Consider the following 25285-nt stretch of genomic DNA (forward strand, 5'->3'; position numbering starts at 1 on the left):
CATCATTTTGTCTATAAAATGTTTGGTCCTTACGATCCCAATAAATCAGCTTCATACAGGTGGCTGTTACTCAAGAAAACTCACTGGAAAAAAAAGCTCCGTCACACCTACTTGTTTTTCCTGATAGGCACCCATGATTTTGACCTCTGTTTCATTAGCACAGCAAGCACTGGCCACTTTCATGTGCATGTGTTGTTGCACTATTTCATTTCATGGCTTATTCGCTCTCCCACTCCACCTTGCCCCACCCCGCCCCTTCTCCTTCCCCCTCCAGTTCACTGGTTCTTGTCCTTGATGGATGTTGTGATGGATGTAGTGTGGCCACCTTCGTTCCATTTTCAGATAACCACTTCATTACAGCCTATTGAAATTAACCAAAATGCTTACAGCTCCCTCGTTGTTAAAGATAAAGAGATTAATCTTGGCAGCATGATAGCTCTTAAGTATTAATTTATTTATTTATTACATTTCTATACTGCCCAGTAGCCGGAGCTCTCTGGGCGGTTCACAAATTTATCTCTGGGCGGATGCATAAAGTAGGGCTTTATGCATCCCAAGTTTGAAGCTGATCACTTCATCGGTTGATTTTTAAGATATTTTTCATTTTACCTCTCTCAAAACATTCCTCCTCCCCAGAAACACACACACAGGGCTCTTTGATTCTCCATTAATGTGGTTCCCTGCGAATTTATGGAGGGATGTTTTATCCTTTGCTCATGGGCATATCCCCTTAATGAACTCTTTATTTTGGATCGCTGAATCCAGAACCAAAGACACAGAACAATTTTCAGGTACAGAGAGAAAATAAAAAGAAAAGGCTCTAGTTAAAGCAAATTTGGCAAGCATCTGTGTTGCATATTCCTGCACCTTCACCCCCTCCCCTCAAAAAGAAAAGGAATAAAAACATTTTATAGTCCCACACAACCCTCCATCAGCAAAGTAAAGGATAAAACCTCCCTCCATAAATGTGCAGGGGTGGATTAAAGGAGAATCGGAGAGCTCTCTGTAGCCTTAGCTAGACCTAAGGATTATCCCAGGCAAATGGAGGGGTCGTCCCTGCCTGCTCCTGGTATCCCCTGTGTGATGATCCCGGGATATAGGCCTGGTCTAGCCATGGCTTGTGTCTGTGTGTTTCTGGGGAGGAGGAACGGTTTGAGATATTTTTTAAAAAAAAATCCTAAAAAATCAACCAATGAAGGGATCAGCTTCAAACTTGGCGTGCATAAAGCCCTACTTAAGTGCTATCATGCTGCCAGGTTTCATCTCTTTAGCTTTAGAAATGAGGGAGCTGTAAGCATTTTAGAGCAAGAAAAAGTCTGTTCAACCAACTCCGCACAAGCTGGTTCATTTGACAGGGCATCCTGGAGAAGGAGAACCACCCTGCCCTCCTCTTTCGTCAGCAAGCACACGCCCCCAACAAAAGACATGGTGCGAGAACAGCAATACACGGGCGCGGAAGAACACTTTGATTCCACTTGGAGGAAATAAGCCGGACTTTCTCCACTCTAGGAAAACTCAAAAAATGGAGGCGAAGAGGCAGGGTGACTGCTGGACAGGCACAGTGTCATGCGAGTACTGGGCTGCAAAACCTCAAACCAGGCATGAGTGTGCGATAAAACTCTGGTGTGATGGAGCCCTAAATCAGTCTCAAAGGTCCAACGGTGCTTGGTGTTGTAGCTTAGTCGAAAAATGGCAATTTGACTGCTTAACTGTAAGCGATGGAACTCTTCCCTGATCTGGCAATGGAGAATTCCCAAGATATCCACCATCAACAAGCATGATAGGGACATGTGACAATGAGGAACAAAACACAACCATTGTGAGCATGCTGCATTCCAGACTAAATTGGAATAACATCTGTGCTTCAGGAGTGAGACTGGGATAAGGGAGAGAAGTGCAACAGACTGGAGAGATCTTCACTCTTCCTCAAGGTCTAATCAGATGATAAGGCCCTGGAGGCTTATCAGGCAGTAACTACAACTGGGACATTAAACATGCTCAGGATGGCAGAGAAGTTTTTAGGTTGAATTTCACTCTGAAGAAAGCAGTGCACAGATAACAGCTTTAAAAAGCTGAAGTTGGTATAAGAAAAGAAACAAAAGCCCTGTTCTCTCTCTCTCTCTCTCTCTCTCTCTCTCTCTCTCTCTCTCTCTCTCTCGGCAGAGTTTCAATTGCTAGCAATTGAATTACCTGCATAACCTCTGTGAATCAACACTTCCTTAAGACACGATGCTTAAGATATGTAAGAAATGAGTTGGAAACAAGCAACATCAGGGAGGTGATGACATGCCATGCAAAAGATCTGTGACTGGAACACCTGACATTTTTATTTATACTTTAAAGCAACTGCTGAAGGAGTGATGGCATTCCAAATACGATCAGAACAAGGGTTCTTAGATGTCTCCCCAACAGTGGCAGTCAACTCTGTGTAAGTGGATAATTTAGTTAAGAGAATTAAGACTATTTATACACTGAGAGGGCAAGCAGAGGTGTGTGTTCTTTTTAAAAAAAAACATCTGGGTTATTGTGCGTGAGCTAGCATGCTAGTGCACATTGCTTGCCTGCTCCTGCTTGGCTCGCCCTGCCAGAGAAAGTGATTAAACAAGCTGCTTGGTTAATATTATTCAGAAACTTTACAAATGTACAAAGAACAGGCACATCAACAATATTTATAGGATGTTCACACTAACATTCACAACGAAGCCTGCAATATCAACATCTAATATACATATAGTGAACTATATGGTGATAGAATGATATGGTGATAAACCCTGGTGGGTTCCTTTCTAATTGTGTAGCCGTGGCTCCTTCTGTAAACCAGTTGCGTCATACTGAGGAAGAAACTTCAAAACAGCAATTCGTACCAGACTACAGTTTATATAAAAGACGCTTCATGTGAATAGTTCACTATATGTATATTAGATGTTGATATTGCAGGCTTTGTTGTGAATGTTAGTGTGAACATCCTATAAATATGGTTGATGTGCCTGTTCTTTGTACATTTGTAAAGTTTCTGAATTATTCCATCTATGAAAGTTGTTTTGATGTCTTTGTGGTTTGAGTGTTATCACTCTTATTATACTGTTGTTGTTTCCAAACCACAGCCTTCTATTTTCTTTATATGGTTAATATTATTGCCAGATCGGGAACTCTGCTTGACTCACCCCTGACAAGCCAAAGTCAAAGCCCAAAAACAATCCCTGGGTTGTGGGAGTGGAGGGAAATTCACATACAAAGAGGGAGGGGTGGAGCACAGTTTCAATTACCACAGAGATCGCAAATATTGCAACTTCACATCCATTGCAAATATTGTTAATCCAACCATAAGCAAACTGTTCCTCATAAACCACCCTACAAAAGCTGTTGCGAAAGTAATTCAGATGCGTAATTGTAGAGCAGCAACATGCCTCTTCATTTCTCCCCCTCCTACTTGGTTGCACATTTGAAAGAGACCAGCTTTTTGCTCCAGATGCAGAATTTAACCTTTTACAACCTGCTGACCCTGTTCAGATGACACTCTAAGCCACAGTGGTTAAGCATTTTGAGCTAAATATGAACCGTGTCATGTGAACCACAACATGTGTCATGTGAATCATTCCTAACTACATAACCACAGTTTAAACTAACCATTTGCTGCAAAAGGGCTAGAGGCCTAACCATGGCGTAGCATGTTGTCTGAACAGACCTGCTTTTTTTATGAACACTGAAACCATTCTGACAGCCTGAATCAGCAGACACTCAAGATACATGACAAACTGTTTTGGCAGAAGAGGGAGGATGATTCTTGTTAGAGCGTGAAAAGTAGCAGGTAGCAAATTGTGGCGGAACCCAAAACCACGGGTTCCTGTGTGGTTCGCTGAGTGGTGGTCAAAGACTCTCAAGACACAATTTCTCTCTCCTTAGAAGGTTTATTACGAGCAGCGCTGCAAGGTGGCAGTCTGAGGAAACTGCCCAATAATTTCAGGAAATGTCAACATATTTATAGAGTCAGTTCCCCTTAGATACCATGGCAGAACTTTCTCACCAATCATAATACAGTTCTGAAAATGCAACAACCAATAAGAAGCTAAGCATTTAGGCATGTACAGAGTATGAGTGCTTCGTTGACTAGAAGATATCACAGTTACAGAAAAACAGAAAAACATCTCTATCTGTTATTTTCTTGGTTATCTTTCCTTGCAGACATCCTCCACCCTCTGACTGCCGGGGTGGACAACGCCTATGTTGTCACATAGTTTCTGCATCAACTTAACTCTAAAAGCAAAAGCAATTGCAGCATTAAAAACAAGGTTCAAAGGAACAGGAAGCCATGAACTTTATGAACTATAGCTAAGGATGATAGGCCATTTTCTCATACCTATGGGCATAGCAAAAGAACCAGCTAAAATTCCGCGACAATATACAATGAGAAAGCTTCATTGCCTTTTTTGTGGTTGGAGGTTTGGCTGACTTTCCTCTTGGCTGTGGTTTCAAGTGGTTTAATATTTCATGTGAGCAGCACCATCACATGAGACTGCCCCTACCCTAAATTTGCATGTTCATGGAGAAGTTCTGAGAACATCAGAGCAAAATTTAGTAATGCCAAGAAATTGCGCGGCATGGGGCGGGCGGGCAGAGAAAAGATGCAAAGCAATACACTACATTTCCTTAGTTGAATGCCATAAATACCATGTGGTTGCATAAGTAGGCCAGAAATAAAGATGTATGTTGAGCAGGCAAGATTTGTGCAGATATGGAGCTATACATTTTATGACGCCTGTCATCTAACTCTTCTGGCAACCTGTAAGCCTCAAGGTCTATGCAACAGAATTTTTCATAAGAACATAAGATAGGGTGACCATATGAAAAGGAGGACAGGGCTCCTGTATCTTTAATAGTTGCATAGAAAAGGGAATTTCAGCAGGTATCGTTTGTATATATGGAGAACCTGGGGAAATTCCCGCTTCATCACAGCAGTTAAAGCTGCAGGAGCTATACTAGAGTGACCAGATTTAAAAGAGGGCAGGGCTCCTGCACCTTTAACTGTTGTGATGAAGAGGAAATTTCACCAGGTTCTCCAGATATACAAATGATACCTGCTGAAATTTCCTTTTCAATACAACTCTTAAAGTTACAGGAGCCCTGTCCTCCTTTTCATATGGTCACCCTACGTAAGAGCACCTTTGTAGGAAACGTTTTGCTAACAGTATAGGATTTCTACCACCCAGATGCCATGCAAGCAAAGTGCTTGGCTAGGCAGTATTTTATTTATTTCTAATTATTTTTAAACTCAGTCATTCTCATACTGTGGCATTTCACAGATTCCGATGAGAAAAGTCTTGGAAACATCAACACAGAACAAGAGCTTGGAAATCACACTGGTTCAATATCCAGCTTCTCCAAAGGCTTTGTATAATCTCTCCAAAGTTAAAAAACACCTGTATCTTGGTTTCATGGTGATATAAAATTGGAGGATGCAAGTGCTTCATTTTCAAGCAGAATGAGCAAGAATAGACACCATAAAGATAGCTAAAGAATAATCAGCTGAAGATTGCAGTGAGCAATCTAAGCAAGTCTTCAGTCTAAGCAAATCTATCCCTAGTACTGCTGACAGTACTAGGGATAGATTTCACCAAAGCAAGAGAAGACTTTATAGTGTGTAACAAACCCACTTTGATAAGTGATGAGCAAACAGAAAGTCCCTATAAATGCATATTCAGCCGAAACTGAGATGGCTGGTCTACCCCAGCACTGCATGTTTATGGAAGGTAGGGTCTGGTATGCAGTGTGAAAAGCTTACAATCATTACAGCATGGAAATCCATCAGCCGCCACCTCTTTGTAAGGGCTTTAATGTGTGAAGTCTCTCCTTTGTGGGCCTAGGGAGTAACGATATACAATTGGAAATCTTTAATGCAAAGATTGAAGTGGAAAGGATTGTCAAACCCTCGCACTTTCCTGCTCTGAAAAACCCTCTACTGATCACTAGAGCATGGAGGTAACCACATTTTCTTTAAGCTACTTCTTATATCATTCCTGCCCTTTGGAACACTTTAAGTTTATTTATTTTATTTTATTATTTTTTTTATTTTATTTATTACATTTTTATACCGCCCAATAGCCGAAGCTCTCTGGGCGGTTTATTCTTTGTTCAGCATGCTCTCTCTTGGCAAAACATTGCCCATACCTTTTAGACGAGGTAAAGTAAGGTTGCAAAGAGTGCACCAGAGTAGAAAATTTATACAGGATGATCTTCTACTAAAAATATATTCTAAGGCCTGTGTCAACCCTTCTTTACAAAGAAAGATATACAATGATGGAACGTCAACATCCAACTTCCAGAAACTGAAGCATAGTACAGCTATCTGAGTCCCAGACTACACAGCTTGAGATGGGTTTTAAGACATAACCTGCATTTGTGGACCATACCACTCCTGGACTTTCTTCCCTCTATTTTATGGTTTAGAGACTTACTTTAAACTGTTCAAGCTTTTGAATCTTTGATTCACTTCCTCACTCTTTTCCCCCCACTTCCCTGTTAAATAAATCCTAGTTCTTGTTTTTTATATCTAAGTTGCTCACTTGTTTTCCCCCACTCTCTTTCAGGAAACAGGGGTCTTGGAAGTCACTGCAGACAAACTTGGAGTCAGCATCTTGCTCCCTCACCCGCTACTTTATAAACACGTCCCATGGTTTCAGGGTTGCTAATATGGGAAGTGGGGCTACAGAAGTACTGTACAGATGTCAAATTTTAATTAATTTTTCACTGTACTCAACCTTGATAAGGAACAATATGCAGGTGACAAACTCCAGCAAGTTTATATAAAATTGAATTGTCTGCAGATTACTTCCTTGTTTCTCGGGCTCACCCTCCCCAGTGGGACTTTTGGCATGCCATTCACGCAAGATAAAAGAGAACAATCAGATAATTTGTCTTACCACGGTGGAGAGAATAAAGGAGAAATTACTCATAATTTGTGGGTTTTATTAATGGTTTTTATTGTTATTTCTTTTTATTATGTATGTTGCCCTGAGCGCTTTGGATATAGGTTGACTCATAAATATAATACATATTAATTTAGTAATAATGATAACAATAAATCAACATCATTTGAAAATGGGGTGCAAGCCATATGTCAGATAGCTATTGTCTCTTCCATTCAAGTCAAAGAGCAAGAAGAAATGAAGTCTAAAAAATGAGAGGAAACTGACAAGAAGTAGTGACACAATTGTTTTGTGGAATTTCGGAACACACGCTTGAACAGGACTTCTTTGTCGCAACTTCATGAAAGCTCACACAGAGTGTCCATGATGACACTTTCATAAAAAACTACTTGCTGAAAGCATGGGGATGCCATTCTGCCATGTTAGTTTTAGGTACTTAGGGGTCCAAATTACTAAAAATCTAAATAAATTATATGAAGTAAACTACAAGAAAGTATGGAGGATCATTAGTTCTGAAATAAGGAGATGGAAAAAGCAGCAATTAGATATCTCAGATCGGTTAATAGCGGTCAAAAGTGATATCGCTCCCAAAACTTCTATTTTTGCCAGTTTGGATTCCAAAGAACCAATTACAACAGTGGCAGATTTAGCTGCCTGTGTAGCGAGTTTGTTAGTGGGCAGAAATATGGACTTCACAGAGTTTCAAAATGCTGCTAGTAGACCTGCATAATTTGGCAGCGTCAGTAGATTTTAGCTGGCTTTGGCTGAGGTAGGCCTGTGAAGGGCAGCTTCTAAAGTTTATTTATCTCATCATTTTTCTCATAGAGTTCTATGTCAAGATGAGCCGAGAGGTTTTCACTCCTAACCAGGCCCTGGGAATGCAATTAGCTTCCTAAGCTGAGATGCTCTGGGAACCTGTGAGAGGGACCCCACCCCGCTTCTTCTGAGAGGGGTGAGGGTCATAGCCTCTCAGCTCCTGAGAGGGAAGTAGGCATCTAGGAGAAGATTCTATAAGATCCAATCCACAGGCTTCGTGCTTTGGTCTCGCTTCAAGGGGCAATGTGTGCGGTTAGCCTGGAAAACTAATATGGCTCAAGGGGCTAAAACACCTGCTAGCCAGGGATTGGCTAAGCAGTCTCACCTCACGTTTGTCAACAGTCCAGGGGTGGGGGTATAAAGCAAGGGGGTTACTGTTGCCATTCAGTCTTCATCACCATCTTGTTTTTGTCTGAACATGCTAATTGGCTTTTAGGCCTTGTAAGCTTTTGGATGCTGAATTGGGCCTTGTCCTATTGGAAAACCCTTACTTAAGTAAAGTAGATGACAGGGTTAGTTACTGCTTTGTTGTGTTGTGCTTGGAGCACTGTTCCAAAGGATTGTCTGGTTTCTGAACACCTCCTAAACTTTTTCCACTTCCCTACATAAATAAACTTAATCTCTACCGTTAGAGCTGTGTGTGCTTTCTTTTAGGTGAAACCCAAATACTAGTTCCAGAGCCTTCTGCTTGGACTACTTGCTACTGTGCAACATTTAGGGTTATACAGTGCCAGCCTTCCTTCTCCAAAAAGCCTCACAGGGAGGTGACTAAAGTCCCTCCATCTTGTGTTCCTCTTGGGAATAGTGAGGGATTGAAATGGGACTTGCCTTGGTTCTCCACCTCTTCCTCTCAGGTGCAGCAAAGTTTACTTCAGAAGAACAGCTCCTTACTCGGGGCAAGTATCTGGCAGGGGTGGCAAGGCGAAGGGGTTCTGAATGCTCTTCACTGAGAAAAGCAGGGTCTGATTCTTCATAATTTCTGGGCAAAGGATGGATGGGCAAAGGAAACCTACAGCAGGTTTCCCAGGAATCCCCTGGATTGAGGTAAATGGGTGCTCCAGAACTTATGTATTTATAGGTTCTCCTGCTCAGGATCTGCTGCCATCTGATCTCCTCTACTCCTCTTTGCTGGTGGTCCTCTCTGCTTGGCCTTGTCAGCTGACCTTCCCTCTCTGTAGCTTCACCAGCCTTTCCTCCTCTATTCTTTTTATCCACCAACCCTCCTTCCTCAAACATCCACAGCTGCTGCATCTTTTCCAACTTGGACTGGCTGGTAAGAAGTCAATGGCCTGTGATGACATCAGGTCCTGGTGACGGCACCATTCACTGCTGTCCTGACTGGGTACTTTCTGTAGAACGACGGGATAGCCTGCACCAGTGAGCTCCAGCAGTCTGTCACAAACACTGCCTTCTTTTACTATACGTCACATCTCCCCAAACTGTTTTACCTTTTATTAAAGAGACTTGTATGTATGTAAACATGCAGCTTTTTATGTTTACGTAAGCCAGGTTAGTTCACAAACATGTGCAAAAAGTTAAAGCTCAACCTTTCCACTGACTTGTTCAAATTATACAATTGTATAAGCATCACCAGACCAGGGCGGGGGGAGTTGTTTGGTTAGGATGTTTGAATCCAGATGCCATATTGGGTGATATGATCTTTGAGAGTTGATTGATAAGTCTATTTCAACTGCAGCATGGTCTGACAATATTTATGGGAGAATATTGGATGAAATGAGGTTAGAGATCCAGGATGGAAGAACCAGGATATAATCTAACCTGGAAAAAGAATGAAACCTTGGGGAGAAATAAGAGAAATCCCTAAGTCCCAGATTTATGCATCTTCACGAATCTATCAAATGGTAACGTTTCAACAGCGAAGCCAGGGTCTTCCCTCCCTGACATTTGTCTGACTGGGAGACAGGCTTCCTGCCCAAATCTAAATCGCATAGACCATTCAAGTTGCCTGCTATAACTAGATCCCCGATTACAAACTGAGATAATTTCTTAAAGACCTTGACCAAAAAAGAATATTGGTGCACATTAGGTACACATATCGATCCAAAGGGAGAAGTGGGTAAGAAATAATTATAATTATAATAATTATTATAATATTGAAGCTAGTTGTTGACCTTCTAGTTTTCCCACCAAAGATAAATATCATCATGATTCGCGTAGAGGAGCAGTCCGGTGAGGAAGTTAGTGGGTTTTGGCCCCTCTGCTAGGCCGGAAGCTCTGTCATAACCAGACTTAAAACAATACATGCCCACTTCTGCTCTGAGAATTTGGACATTGTAACAACAAGTGAAGCTCATACAGTACATTTAAATAAAAAGGGGGGAATTGCATCACCATTAGAATTGACAATGGTCAACAGTTACACGGCCTGGCAAATCAATTGAAACTAGAGCACAGAAGGGTCATCAAACTTGCCTCTGCTATCTCTTACTTATTGCTGACAGGCATACTCATAACTGATGGGGTGGGGTGCTTCAGATTGGGAAAGCATCTTTTTTGAAGTGGAGCCCAGCAGGAAACATGTATTTTTGACCATTTTCTCACACCTACAAGGATTCTGGCTGGAGCCAGATAGCTGTTAGGATAGCTGTCTCCATTCTGGTGGCCTCCAGATGTTTCAGACTACAACACCCAGCATTCCTGACCATTAGCCATGTTTCCTGAGGCTGATGAGAGTTGAAGTCCAAAATATCTGGAGGGTACCAGGTAGGGGAAGTCTGTGCTAAGACAACGTAAGTATGCAGGTGCCTGACTGGCACTCATCCATTGGCTAAATATGGCCCATGAATCTCCACATTTGCCATACTCGTATACTGTAATGCCTTTCCTTGGCATACAGGGCATTATTGCCCTATGAAATAGGTTCAGCTAAAATGTATCCAAGGCCACTTCATTAGCTTCACAGCCTGTCTTCTACAAAAGTTGAATTGGGTTTGGATGTGGGAAATAGGTGACACAACAAATATTTTCTATTGTACTCTGGATTCCTTTAGGAAACTAGAAATTCCACACACTTTTTCTAGCAGTATTCAAAATCTCTTTTCAATCCTCATTCACTCTATTTGTTAAGCTCTATTGTACTGAGCGCCATTTGAGAAGAGAGGAAACAGTCTATCCTTGACTCTGTGTGTGTGTGTGTGTGTGTGTGTGTGTGTGTGTGTGTGTGTGTGAGAGAGAGAGAGAGAGAGAGAGAGAGAGAGAGAGAGAGAGAGAGAGAGAGACGAACATTAGAGCAACCCAAAGAATCCAGGATGCACAGACTCAAGTAAGAAGGGGAAGTTACTTACGAGCTCTCGCAGAACTTTCTAAGAGTGCTCGGCTTTTCCTGATTGCGTCTCTGTCGAAACCAACGCTGAATGCTACGTACATCCCAGTCCAGCTGCTTCGACAGCCCTTCCAGCCTCTTCTCATCTGGATGCTATAAGATTTTTAAAAAGGGGGGGGGGAATCAAGTTACTCCTATACTGACATTTCACAAGACATGTTATATCAGATCCTAATGCTAATCATCAACAAGCTACAGACATACAAAGGTCCAGTATCAAACCTTCAAAATGGCTTTAGGCAAGTTAGATAATCACCAGCCTCCATTTTCAGTTTGTAATTACTTGGATAAAAATCCCATTGAAATCTGCCAAGTATTTTACAAACTAAGAGCGCTATCAGACGGTGGGGGAAATCACATTTCCCTACTGTCGCTCTGGACTCCTGCTGCTGTCCCACATTAGCTACGTTCTCTTTACACGAGGAGAGAAAACGGCCACGTGGCCCATTCAGTGGGCGTTTTTATCGTGCTGCTTTTCCTGCACACAGCAGGAAAAGGAGGCAAGTTTTGCTTCAATAAAAAAATTGGATTCATTGGATCTTATTTTGTAATGGGAAAAAAGACCAGAAGGAGCAGTAATGAGCATGCAATAAAACACTTGTCTGATGGTAAACTAAGGCTGCAGTCCTATACACATTTACTTAGAGTAAGCCCCATGCATAGATTGTACTCTAATACAGGGTGGATTTGATTTAAATAAATTTGATTTAAATTATGATTTTATTTATTTATTTATTTATTTATTTATTTATTACATTTTTATACCGCCCAATAGCCGGAGCTCTCTGGGCGGTTCACAAAAATGAACCATGATTTTAATTAAAATCATGATTAAATCATGATTTAAATCACTACTCAGAAAGACTCAATTTAATCATGTGACTTCTCCCACCACCACCAAAAGTGCACTCTTCCTCGCTAAATTTTACACAACTCAGAGTTACCAAAGACTCATTCTTGCTGGTATAATCCTAATATTTACAACCATATGAAGGTTTCATTTTTAGAATAGCAACGTTTCAGATTAGTTTTACAGTTATATATATATAAAATACTGATTTGGTTATATTACAAAAACATCATAGATAGATAATTATGAAATTACTGTGAGGTGAACAATCTCCAGTTTAATAGGTTAATTACTCATATTTGGACAACTTTTCTGCTGTACTTTATTGGAAGGAGAAAAATAATCTTACAGAAACCTCTTGAAGAATATGACATTGTGAATGGATTAATGGAATTCATTTACCAAAAAATTTAAACAGCCTCATGCTACATGATTAAAAACTAATCCTATTTAAGATACTATAATGTATCCTAAATAGAAAACTATCTTTAGATAGATTTTTTCTCAAAAAGCATTTTATTAAAAAATCAATTTAAATAAAAAAAATCCGATTGAAATTTTTTTTTTTTTAAATCATTGAATTTTATCCACCCTACTCTAAGAGTGCTCTTATAAAGGCAGTTCTGGGAAACAGTTTCAAGTTTTGCAACCTCTTAATAAACTCTCGGATTTGAATGGTATGTTCAGAAATATCCTTCATTACAGTTGCACTACCTTTAGAATGTCAAAGACAGGGGGAGGCAGGGTCCATGGCTCAATGGAAGGGCATCTGCTTTGCATGCAGAAGGCCCCAGATTCAATCTCTGGCTTCTTCAGGTAGGGCTGGAAAAATTCCTGCCTGAAACCTTGGGAAAGCCACTGCTAGTCAATGTTGACAAGACTGGGTTAGACGGATCAAAGCTCTCAGTATAAAGCAGCTTCCTTTGTTCCTATATGGAAGAGACACTTCTTTGAATAGTTGGGGCCACCTATTTGCCCCCACAAACAAAAACTATTCTGCCAATATAGGCTGCAAATCTTAAATATGCTTACCAATGAATAAGTGCCCCAAGAATTACAATGAGTGCCAGAAAATGAATTCATCCTGTGAACTCATTCTGAGTTATCATTCTCAGAAGGCTACTACCATCTTTGTAACCAACAGCCTACTTTTCTAAGGCCCAATTCAAATGGTACCTTTGCAGTAGTTCCAGGTTTAATTGAGCCCCTGGTGGGCTACCACAGTCGGCTGGTAGGCTACATTTAAGTTAAGTATTGAATCAGAATGCAATTTTTTGCATGGGGAATACAGCTTGCTAAATCAACGGCCAATTTTCATACAAAAAAGTGTGAGCAATTACAGGCAGACTTTAAATGGAAACACAGAGCAATAAAGAACACATACAAGTATCTCTTCCTTTGTGAAGGGGAAAAGGAGGATTGCAGAGAATACCCTAGGAATAAGGAGGAATACGCTAGGCTAGTGTATGAACCTTACTAAGTTTTTTATTAAAAGCAAACCATGGCAGTACCAGTCTTGCAATCCTTCTGTCAGATCAAGAGGCTCTGGCAAGGACAGAGGCTGCTGCATGGGCACCTGTGCTTTATCTAGGAATAAACAGGGCTAACTCTATGATAAACAATGGAAGACCAAAATCAGGTGCTTTTCTTCTGGGAAAATGCAGAAAACAGAACCAGGAAAGGAAACAGCAATCTGGGTATTTCTTATTACTTCACCAAAAACATACAAACTTCTATAGTTCCTTTAAAAGTACGATTTACCTCTGTAAAGTCAAGAGACAAGGGGTTTTATTCAATGGTAGCCTAACAGCCCCATTCATTTCAATGGGTCTACTCTAAGTAGGACTAACATTGGACAGAACCCACAGTTATCAACAACAATGTACCTTGGGGCACATTCCATCTAATGCAAGCCTCATTGCACCAACTGAATTCGAAATAAATGTCCCAAATGAGAGGCTGAGGGAAGGGCCCCACACTTCTACAGTTTCACGTGTGTAAGAATTTCTAGTTGCCTGGCTAGCATTCACTAGACTCTCAAGAATAGTCAGTTTAGACTGACATTTGCTTTTCGTAATGACTTTCACACTTCAAAGAACAGAATCTAAGTATTTGTAGGATTTTATTTTGTATTAGAACTGAGCTCCATTTGGAGGGCACAGCCAACCATGACCTTTTGACTCTTGCCATAGAAAGTTTGAGAACCCAGTTATTTTTTTCTCTCTCCAAGCATGTAAAGACCCTTTATGCATTTACATTTCAACAGAGAGTTCCACACAAGATTACTATCAAGCACTTTATAGCAATCAGATGAAGAAAGATGTACAAAGGCTGCAGAAATATATTTTATGCAGTGCACAGTGGATAAGACAATCTGGGTTTGCTTGAAGTATAGATAGAATGAATACACAGTTCCTCCAAATTCTGACATAAAAGCAAAGTGCAGTTTACTCAAAACTCCAAGCCGAAGCTGTCAATCTCTTCCCCTCACACATGGAGGAGGAAAAAGGCAGAAGGTGGGTGCTCAAAGCTCACCACAGCTCAATTCTTCTAACAGTAAACTATGGCGAGGGGAAATGATGGTTCCACGCTATCTCTGAACCATGCCATAATGTGAATCTTTAAATAAGTGATTTGCACAGATACCCAAATAAACAAGTTCATGCTAACAGTTTTACCAAAGCTAGAATCACATCTGGCCCCATTCTTTGTAATGAACGTGCACCTGACATTTCTTCTGGCTGCACAGTGCTTCAAATATACTAATCAAATCTTCATTCCCCCACCCCCCTTCGGCTGCATTGTTAAAATGGAAAGAATTCACAAAATGCCTCTCTCACTTTTCACTTATAATGGAGTACAACTCAAATCCTTTTTTACTTTCTCCACTTCTCTGTGACATTTCTTTTAAACACGCCAGTTTTCTTGAAAGCTTTAGAGAGCAATGCTATGGTCCCTTGACTGCATCTGGGGCTGGGGGTGGCATAGGATAATTTGGATTCCTGGATCCGAGGTCAGAGGCAGCGCTTTGACCTCGGACTGAAGGTCCCACACTGCCAACCCCCGCCTCCTCCCCCTCGCAGCCAGTGTGGAGAGAACCATACCATTTGCCTCACCAAGGTCACAAAAGCAACCTCAGAGAGGAGGGGGAAAGGGTGGTTCTATGGGCGGTGAGGGGACTGGGGAACCCGGGATGCGAGCTATCCCCAGCAGCCTCCTTCCCTCTCCCTTCGCAGAGCCCTCCTCAGACAGAGGGGGAAATGCCCCTCTAGCAAAAATGCAGAGCAAGGGAAGTGGGAGGTGAAGATCACCTCCACATTAATCCTATTCTGCATAGGATGCCTGCCGACCTTCGAGTTAGGAGGTTGACAGGCATCTGGATAGGATTGCGTTCTTAGCTAGTTTTAATTTCAGTTTTTATTCTACAGAAGCAGCCCAAGACATTTTGCTGCCTGAGGTGAAACACCACCACCACCAAGTTGAGGTGCATAATGTCCTAGGCTGACCAAGTTATTTTGGCACCTCAGGCAGAAAACCCCACATGTGCCTCTCCCTCGGACTAAAAATACAATAAATATATATAGTAATTAATAATGTGCAGCCCTTTCATGACACTCCATATCAGCTTGCCAATTTATTAGTTTTGGAAAACTTGCCCTATCTCAGGCTCTCATTTAGACAGCATATACAATTCCATCGTGTATCATGTGCACTTAATAGCTTGGCTTGGCATAAATCCTACCTACACACAAGGCAAAGGTTAAGAGCAGTATAGTTTTAAGTGGGTAAGCTTCTCACAAGAGCAACAGGCTGCTTCAAAGGCTATTCACCTCCCTATGCTAAAAGAAACTTGACTTGATTTACATCTGTGAGATAGGAAGCAGAACTGGAAGAGAAAATCAAATGCATATACTCTATGCAAATAGTTTCCAAAAGCCAGAGTTTACTTGCCACTATGGTATATTATTAAATGTATTATGGAAGGAAAGATAGGATAGGTTATCTGAAAAACCATATTCTCCCTTACAAGCCTGCCTGTGTTTCGAGATCTTCAGGAGAAGCCCTTCTCTCAGTCCCATCAACATCACAGGCACGCCTGGTGGGAATGCAGGAGAGGGCTTTCTTGGTGGCTGTTCCAGTGCTCTGGAACTCCCTTCCCAGGGAAGCTAGACTGGTTCCCTCCTTGATGTGTTTTCGGAGGCAGGCTAAAACTTTCTTATTTCAGCAGGCCTTTACTGAATAATGTGGACATCCATCTACATTTAAAGATGTATTTTAAATGTTGAAATGTTTTAATATTGAAACTTATTTAATTAATTATATTTTAAACATATTTTTAATATATATTTGTATATTTTTACTTAAAGTTTTTATTTGTATATGTTTTAATTTTGTAAAGCTGCCTTGAGGCCCAGCATTGGGCAAAAGGTGGGATACTACTACTACTACTAATAATAATAATAATATAATAATAATGCAATTAATTAGCCTATCTTCTTTGCTGTGTTAAGATTGCAATCCTATACACATTTACCTGAGGGAAAGAGCTACTGAACATAACTCCAAATAGATATTCCTAGGATTGCACTATAAGGAACCCATGGGGTCTCCTCAGTTTTGGTGGGAGTGGATACAAGCAGGCCAAAAGATGGCATTGGGCAACATCCTGTGACCAAACTTCACATTAAAGCAATCTCTCCATCTTGAGAAGGCCATTTTCTCCCCTTCAAACTGGAACCTCAACTGAGAGCTGGGGAGGGGGAACAGGAAGACAAATGGGTGTTCTGCACACAGACAGCCCTATCAACTGGTGGCACCAAGTTCTATGCACGTCTCTGATGGGAAAATAAGGGAGAAGGTGCAGGCTTGGGGGTCTACTGCTTACTCTCTCACTTTCAGCAAGAGTGGAGCAGTGGTGGCAGATGGCTGTGCCGGCTGTAGCCCAGCTGAGCCAGCTGACTGAAGCACAGCCAGCCAGCTTCCAGCAGCTGCTGTAGCCCATCACCATCTCTTGCTGCAGCTGAGATGCATAGCAACTGAAGGCAAAGCCTGCCAGTGGCCACTCCATAGCCAGGCCCAGAAGGAACCTGGCTTTCTTAAGGGCTGTAGGCCGCAGTGGGCGGGCAGGCAGAGAGGCCGCCCCACGGCAATGGCATATAAACAAATAGGGAAGGCAAAAGCAGTGGGGAGGGAGAAGCCAACTGGTGAAAGTGCCTGGCAGTGGCATGTTAAGTAGTGGTAGGTTGCAGCAAACAAAGGGGGACCAGTCTGCCATTGCTCCCAATTCGCCATGCAAGACAAGCGACCTCAGCATGGGCATGGGAGGGCTGGGCCTGCTCTTCCAGCAAGGCACAATAAGGGTGATAACACTCAACCACAAAAGTACTTAGAAATGTAAAATAGACGCAATATATTAGAGATATGAGTGATATATACAACACATATACAGTTTGTAATCAATCTACAGAACAAATTCTCATTTGTTCCTGAAACGTGAAAATTATATGGTGACAATGTTGGAGGGTTCCACCCTAAATATACAGCCACGGCTCCCTTTGTGAACAAGTTGCCTCCAACTGACGAAGATTTTTCGAAACACGACATGTACCGATTAGACGCCGTATTATGAAATTATTTATTAGACGCCTTATGAAATTATTGGATGTCTTATCATGAATGTTTAATAGATGCCCTATTTATTAGATGCTTCATTACGAATGTTTGATAGACACCTTATGAATGTCATCGTGCATGAGTGATATACTTCTGAACTATTTATTTTTTAAAAATTGCTCTTCGGCGGTTTTGTAAAAACGTAAAATGCTACTGTGAACTTCAGTGCTGGTAACATTGGACATTTTTTCTGTTTCTGTTTTTCTTTACTAATTGTTATTGTGGAGGTTTTGCACTGGTGGATTTGTTTTAAAGGGATTTAAGAATATGTACCAGCTATGAGAATTTGTTCTGTAGATTGATTACAAACTGTATATATGTTGCATATATCACGCATATCTCTAATATACTGCGTCTATTTTACATTTCTAAGTACTTTTGTGGTTGAGTGTTATCACCCTTATTGTGCCATGTTATTTTCAACCACAGCCTTCTATCTACTTTATCTGCTCTTCCAGCAACCAGTAATGTTTGTTGTTGCCTTTACGAAATAATGCCACAGAACTATAAAGTGTACAAACAGGCTACACTTAAAACACTGCAACTCTTATGACATGTGTTTACAAAATGGCTGCTACTGCCTCAGGTTTCAGTTCCCCAGAACCGCTTCCCTCCGTGTGGTTCCCTTCAATGGAACATAACGTATGTGGCATATGAACACCTCATTCCCCCAAATTTGATGGTAACAGTCTCACAAATTTCAATATGGTGTGCAACCCAGACTCCAAGCATGGGGTTGGAATTGCTATTAGAAGACCTTTTTATTCACTCAGTATTTTAACACTTAATTTTAACTTAAATTTAAATTATACTGTTTTAACTCTGTATTTTAACCTTATATCAATTTTGCTGCGTGGTTTTATCCTGGTTGTGCTTTTTATACTGTATTTTGTATTTGTGTTTTTAACCTGTTGGTTGTTTTATGATGGTTTAATTTTTGTGAACTGCCCAGAGAGCTTCGGCTATTGAGCGGTATAAAAATGTAATAAATAAATAAATAAATAAATAAATATTACAATGAGCCACTGTTTACACTCCAGCAACAGGAGTTGGGACTAGGGACAGAAGTGCTTTTGCGGGAGGATAAAGTCTAGTGCAATCGAAGTCATTCGCCTGGAACTGCTAGGAACCAATTCGGTTCTTCCTCTGAAATGTCATGGATACGTCATCTCAGTATTATAGCAGCTTCAGAGCACATTTTTTATAAACATGAAAATATGTCTTAAAATCTGATTCTTATATTGACAAAAGTTGAACCGTTTGCTTTCTAAGTCGTCATCGAGTAAAATGGAATTATCCCAGCCTGGGCCCGATGGCATGCAGCATTCTCAGGCAGCTGCCAGAGCCATGAGAGGACCCATAACTCTTGCCTGTCCTGGGCCCCTTCAACCTTTAAGCAATGTGGTTTTCCCCAGCACTCCAGTGGGAGCTGAGGGCTGGGTTTAGAGCCACTACTTACATTTTTTAAGGGTACGATCCTATGCATGTTTAGACAGAAAAAGGTCCTATATGTTAGCTGGGGAATGCTAGGAGTTGTAGGATTTTTTTCTGTCTAAACATGCATTGGATCGTACCTTTACAGATATACCAATGCAGCATCACTCCAAGGTTTTGTGTGAAATTTAAATGGCAGCTTCCACTACTGCCACCCACTGCTGCGAAGTAATACTGCTTTGTCGGTGAGGGGGAAAGGTTCACCCAGATGACACTTTGTTGAGGGCAGCCTCGACCTTGAATTGCATTCCATATTTGATGAGAATCTCTCTTTATCTTTCCAAAGTAATTTTTTTAAAAAGGCAAATACAGTACCTTTGTAATTGCAGTGAAGACCTTTTCAAGAATAGCATTAGGCTGAGCTTTTTGTGGTCCATTGGCCTGGACTTTTAGGCCTAAGGCACATGGCTTGGCTATAAACCTACAAAAGTAAAGAGACAGAAAACAAACCATTAGCTGCAAATTGTCAGAAAACTTCAGTGCAACTCATTCATATAGTGGGAAAGCATGATTTCCCATTATGCCTGAAATAAGCCCTAGTGTTGAGGATAAAGAGGATATAGTTACATATTATTATTATTATTATTATTATTATTTTATATAGCACCATCAGTGTACATGGTGCTGTACAGAGTAAAACAATAGAATAGCAAAACCCTGCCGCATAGGCTTACATTCTAATAAAATCATAATAAAACAATAAGAAGGGGAAGAGAATGCACCAAACAGGCACAGGGTAGAGTAAAACGAACATGCTTTTACCATGCTGTGAACTGCCCAAAGACCTTTCGCTATTGGGCTGTATAGAAATGTGCTGAATGAATGAATATAGAAGATGAGAACTTCATAGAAACCAGTTATGAATAATAATAATAATAATAATAATAAGTTACAGATGCTGATTGTCCACTTCTGAAGCCTTAAATTACTCCAAAGTAATGCTTCTAGCTGAATATGTCAAGACATTTTTAAAAAAACTGGGAACAATAGTCTCTGCTGCTGCACAGTTGTAATTTAAACAGCAATGTTTGCGATTAGAATTATTTGATTTCTCTAATGAACAGAAAGGAATTCAGACAAACGATGGGCTTAAAGACAGAAAAAGATAAAACCAAACAAGTATTTAAGCTCATTTACAGAGGACGTCCAACACAAGCAGCACTTAGAGAGACAAGAAAACAGAGGCCTGTGGGTGGATAGAGTGGGAAAGAGAGAGTCACAAAAGTTTATCTCACCAGCTTTGTCGAAAGCACAAAAAGAAAATGATTTCTGCTTTAGCAGACAATAGCAGTATCCACGTCACCCACTACAGATGTAAGCAACATTGTGTCAGGGCATTCCTGTGCTGCTGTGGACGTTTATCTCCCCCATCAGCAGTCTCTTGGCTGACTGGGTTTTCTCTATGTCAGAGCCCTCGGTGTGTGTTTAATGTTGCACCCTCTCAGCTGACAGAAGCAAAACACAGACGGATTCAAACTGGATAGCAAGGACGATGCCCCAAATAAACTACATTCAATTCATACAGTGGAATAGCTAGATTAGGGGAAGTGACCTTGGTCTTTGCTCGGTTGTCTTCAACTGCAGAATCGCCTACAGGGTTGCCAAGCAAGGCTCCAGCAGGGCCGTCAAGAGCTCTGCGATCAGCAGCGGCTGAGAAAAAGCCGAGCTTCACTTTGGCGCTTCAGTGTTAAAGGCAAGGGAGCCCCGCCAGGGGAAAAAAAAAGGAACGAAAAGCTGGCAATCCTTTGCGCAGAAGGAACGGAGGTCCAGAAAAAAGTCTACTGCTGAGCAACATTCTACTATGGAATTAATGAGTCGCAGCCAACAAGTCAAACCATTGCATTATGTTTTAATAGTATACGTTTTAATTTCGCAAAGCCGCCTTGAGTCCCAGTATTGAGGAAAAGGCAGGATATTACTACTACTACTAACAACAAAATATTCCAGTAGGACCTGTTAACAAATGTGCATACACAGCTAGGACCTGGGAGTGGGTGAGATAAGGGGGGTTGAGCTGGTGTAAGTAATTTAAGGAAGAGACACTCTGTATGTATCAGCTAGGATGGGAGCTTAATCATAGGCTGTAATACCTACGTATACCTGACACAGCAATGATAAGAGGGTGGGAGAGAGAAGAGAGATGGCAGCAGGGCAGGAATCCTCAAGTCAAGCAGCAAATCCTTCTCACATTAGGCCCATGTTTCTGTGTACACAGTAACCCATCGTAGAGGCCCCAGGACTCATAGAGCCAGAGAAGTCCCTGAGTATCAGCAGAGAATCATGCCAAGAAAATCCCACCGGCATCCCTAATTCCTAGTGCGATGGATACCTATAGGAACACAGTTCTTTCCCAAAGAGAATTTTGGGAAAGATCTGCTAATGCAGCCTCCCCCAAGCTAGTGCCCTTCAGATGTATTGGAGAGCAACTCCCATCATTCCCAGCCAGCCTGGTAATACAGCATATATTTGGGCTGCAGGACCTCTAAGATAACCACCAGAGATGTAACCGCCAAGACCAACAAATATAGCAAACTCTTTAACACTTCAAAACTCATTTGCTGTTCTGGCAGGCATAATGGAAGTAAACTCTTTTTGTCACATTGGCTATGTAGTTGCATCAATGCAGTTTAGTCTCCAAGGTTTCCCTCCCAGCATGACTGAGAGACAGAGACAAGATCCGGTTCGCACACAGTTAACTAACCAAGGGTTGTTTGGGAGTGCAAGTGAACTCACCCACTCACGCTTTCGATGTTCTAAAGCATGGGTTATATCTCTGGGTTGTTTCTCCTTCACCAACACAGAGTTCTGAGTTTGGATTTCACAGAGATAACCCAGGGATGTAGCATACTTGGTTGTTTAACACACCAGAAGTGGGTGAGCAGTTGGGAGCCATCATACTTGATTGCTCCTGAGCACTCCCAAACAACAAATCATAGTTAACAAATCATGGGTTGTTTAATCATGCGAACTGGAGTGTGTGACTCGGTTCACACATAGTGGTAGCAAATCCTGAATTAATTTACCAGAAAATTGTCTCACGTCGCCCCTGTGCAGGCTGAGCAGAACTTGTTGATGTCCAAACCTGAGCATTATAGGTTAATCATGGGTTAAATAACATGAAGTTTATGTACAATTAGTAGTTAGGTTAACTGTGGGTTGGTTAATCCTCTAGGTTACCTCAAGGACTGTCTTCCCCTATACCAATCTCCCAGGCGACTACAATCTCCAAGGGAGGCCTTGTGGGCCATGTCGCATCCCACGGATTTCCATCTGGGGCAACCTGGAGATAAGCTTTCTCTGTGGTGGCACCCACCCTATGGAATAATCTCTCTTCTGAAATACGTCAGGCCTCAATGCTGCCATGTTTTAGGTGTTTGCTGAAAATCTGTTTATTTTGATTTTCCCTAGCCATGAGCTATCTTTGAACAAGCCTCTAATATGATAGCATTATGTATTTTTTGTATTCTTTTTAAAACCACTTCAGGATTTGAATGAATTAATTTTATTTACGGTCACAAGACCAGCAAAACAACACAACAATATGAGCACATATAATATTCCCAAACCGACGGAATAAAATGGGACTATGAATAAAACAATATGTGATAACAATTCATTAGTAGGTGTGCCGCATATTTTAAGAGATTAAAACATTATCACAATCAGATGATATCATCCCACGCCGACAAGCAATTGCAGTAGCACAAAATTTAGCCACCTTGGAGGTTATCTGAGAGTTCTGATCAGCCAAAAGATAGTCTATATAGAACACATCAGATCTCCCAGATATTCCTTGTAAAATAAGAGTGATGAAAGTATGCCGAAAATCACAATAAAAGGAGCAGTACAGTGATACATGATCCACAGTTTCTATCATGTCAGCTTTACAGGGGCATAGGCGCTTAGAATATGGAATATTATTATATTTACCCTCCAAAAATGCAGAGGGAAGCACATTAAATTTAGCCTGCATGAACGCTTTCCTGTATTTTGGAATAGTTAAAGAAGTTAAATATGTTGCAGGAAGGAGAGCCTGCCCCCTATCTCTAAATTCAGGATATGGGGTTGCTGCTCTTATATGATCTTGTAACTCAGTGTCACTGATACACTGGTATACATCCTCCTTGGCTTTTGAAAGGCCTAATGTCAAAATGGCATTTCGCGAGAAACCCAAAGTACACAATTTTTCGTCCACAGCCCTTTTCCATTTGGACGGAAATGCATCAGTCACAGTCAAAGGGGCCAAGCCTTGAGGAGAGAATGTCATTTCTAGCCAGAAGTTTAACTTGTACCTCCAGGCATGGGATTCAACCGAGATTTGACCTGTCTCTAGACGTAGAAGTACGTTGGGCACACAGCTTGGAAGACAAAGAATATTTCTCAGAAATTTTGTTTGGGTGGATTCCATAGCAGTAAAATTGCTGTAAGTACAGAATTGTGCACCATAAAGCAATTGTGTTAACACCTTGGCAGAAAACACTTGTAAGGCTGATGGTATGTACTGTCCTCCTTTGGCATAAAAAAAAGAAATTAATGATTTACCACTCCTCTGTGCATTTGCAATGGCATTAGAGATTTGACTCCTCCATGAGCCAGACGATTGAAAGATTACTCCCAAATATTTATAAGTTTTAACCTGTTCAATTGAATGCCCATTTATCTGCCAATGATGTTTAATCCACTTTCTGGAAAAAACCAAGACTTTAGATCTAGTGTAATTAATTACCAACTTTTCAGTTTTACAATAGATGCTTAAAGCTCTTAATAACCGCCTCAAGCCAATGCATGTCAAAGAGAGAAGTACCGCGTCATCTGCATATAGTAAAATAGACAATGATCTATGTGCCAACTTGGGAGGGTGAGAGTTTATCTCAAAGAGCCCCTTGACCAAAGAGTTGATATAAATGTTAAACAAGGTGGGGGCAAGAACACAGCCCTGTCTAACACCAATGTGAGTTGGGATCACTCTGGTCAGATGGCCTACAGGGTCGCATCTCACCTGCACCCACGTTTTATCATAGAGGCTACGAATAAGAAACAACAATCGCCTATCAATGTTGGTATCCTCAAGCCTTTGCCACAACCTGTCTCTCGGGATTAGATCGAAAGCAGACTTAAAGTCGATGTAGGCTGTGTAAAGTGCCCCTCCGGAAGCAGAGAAGTATTTCTCAGCCAGATGTTGTAGTACAAGTCCTTGATCCGCTGTGGAACGCCCAGGTCGCCTGGCTGCTCATCTTCCAGAAAATTTTCCAGCTTAAAAGTTTCTCAAGGAGGTGACTAGCATACAACTTACTCACAATGCTCAGCAGACTAATTGACCTATAATTAGCGGGGTCCTCTCTTTTCCCTTTTTTATATATCGGAATAATTGTAGCAAGGCCCCGGTCCTCTGGTATACATGCTGTCCGATTGATACAAGTAAATAAGACTGCTAGAACAGGGGCCCACCACTCCATATTGGCCTTAAGCATCTCAGGAAGAATACTGTCATTCCCGAGTGCTTTACCTTGTTTAAGTTTAGAAATAAGGCTGTTAATTTTAGAAATAGAAACAGGAGGCCAGTCGGGGACATTCGCCAGTTCAGTTTGTGACAGTGAGAGTCCAGTTTGTCTTTCTGCATACAGTTCACTAAAGTATAGTTCCCAGGTCTTAACAGGAATTTGAAAGTCCATTCTGCCTGATTTACTCTGCCAACCAGTGGAGACAATTCTCCAAAAGGTGGCTGCGTCCCGAGCCCTCACTTCAGGATATATTCAAATACTATTTCCAGTATTCAAGGCAGTAAGCTTGTGTGTACCAGTTGCTGGGAAACATGGGTGGGAGGGTGCTGTTGCACCGTGTCCTGCTTTGTTGGTCCCTGGTCAACAGTTAGTTGGCCACTGTGTGAACGACTGCTGGACTAGATGGATCCTTGGTCTGATCCAGCATAGTACTTATGTTCTTAATTTATTCAAATATTGCTAATTATTAAACAAACAAATAAATTATTTCAGATTGCTCCGAGGTGATAACAAATCTCAGCTCTGCTCGCTAATGTTTTTTGGTAACTGATGCTGATAGCAGGGAGCAGTCTAAAGGCTTCTCAATTATCAATTAAAATATGTCCACTTAAGAGTTAAGATATATGACCCTTCTGCACTGTAACCTTCAGAAGTTTTCAAGGAACTGAAAAGACGAAGTCTAAGA

General features: G+C 41.2%; 1 protein-coding gene across 2 annotated transcripts in view; it reads right to left on the minus strand.

Annotated features, from left to right (window-relative positions):
* CERS6 (ceramide synthase 6) overlaps window positions 1–25285 on the minus strand; it is a 123829-nt gene that overhangs the window by 79221 nt on the left and 19323 nt on the right. For both annotated transcript variants that reach the window (XM_063116425.1, XM_063116426.1), the window contains exons 2-3: window positions 19415–19520; window positions 11045–11175 (exon numbers count right to left, since the gene is read on the minus strand). In XM_063116425.1, the coding sequence (XP_062972495.1) occupies window positions 11045–11175; window positions 19415–19520 (237 nt within the window). The remainder of the gene's footprint in view (window positions 1–11044; window positions 11176–19414; window positions 19521–25285) is intronic.

Source organism: Elgaria multicarinata, chromosome 2 (assembly GCF_023053635.1).
Source record: "Elgaria multicarinata webbii isolate HBS135686 ecotype San Diego chromosome 2, rElgMul1.1.pri, whole genome shotgun sequence".
In the NCBI taxonomy this organism is placed as follows: domain Eukaryota; kingdom Metazoa; phylum Chordata; class Lepidosauria; order Squamata; family Anguidae; genus Elgaria; species Elgaria multicarinata.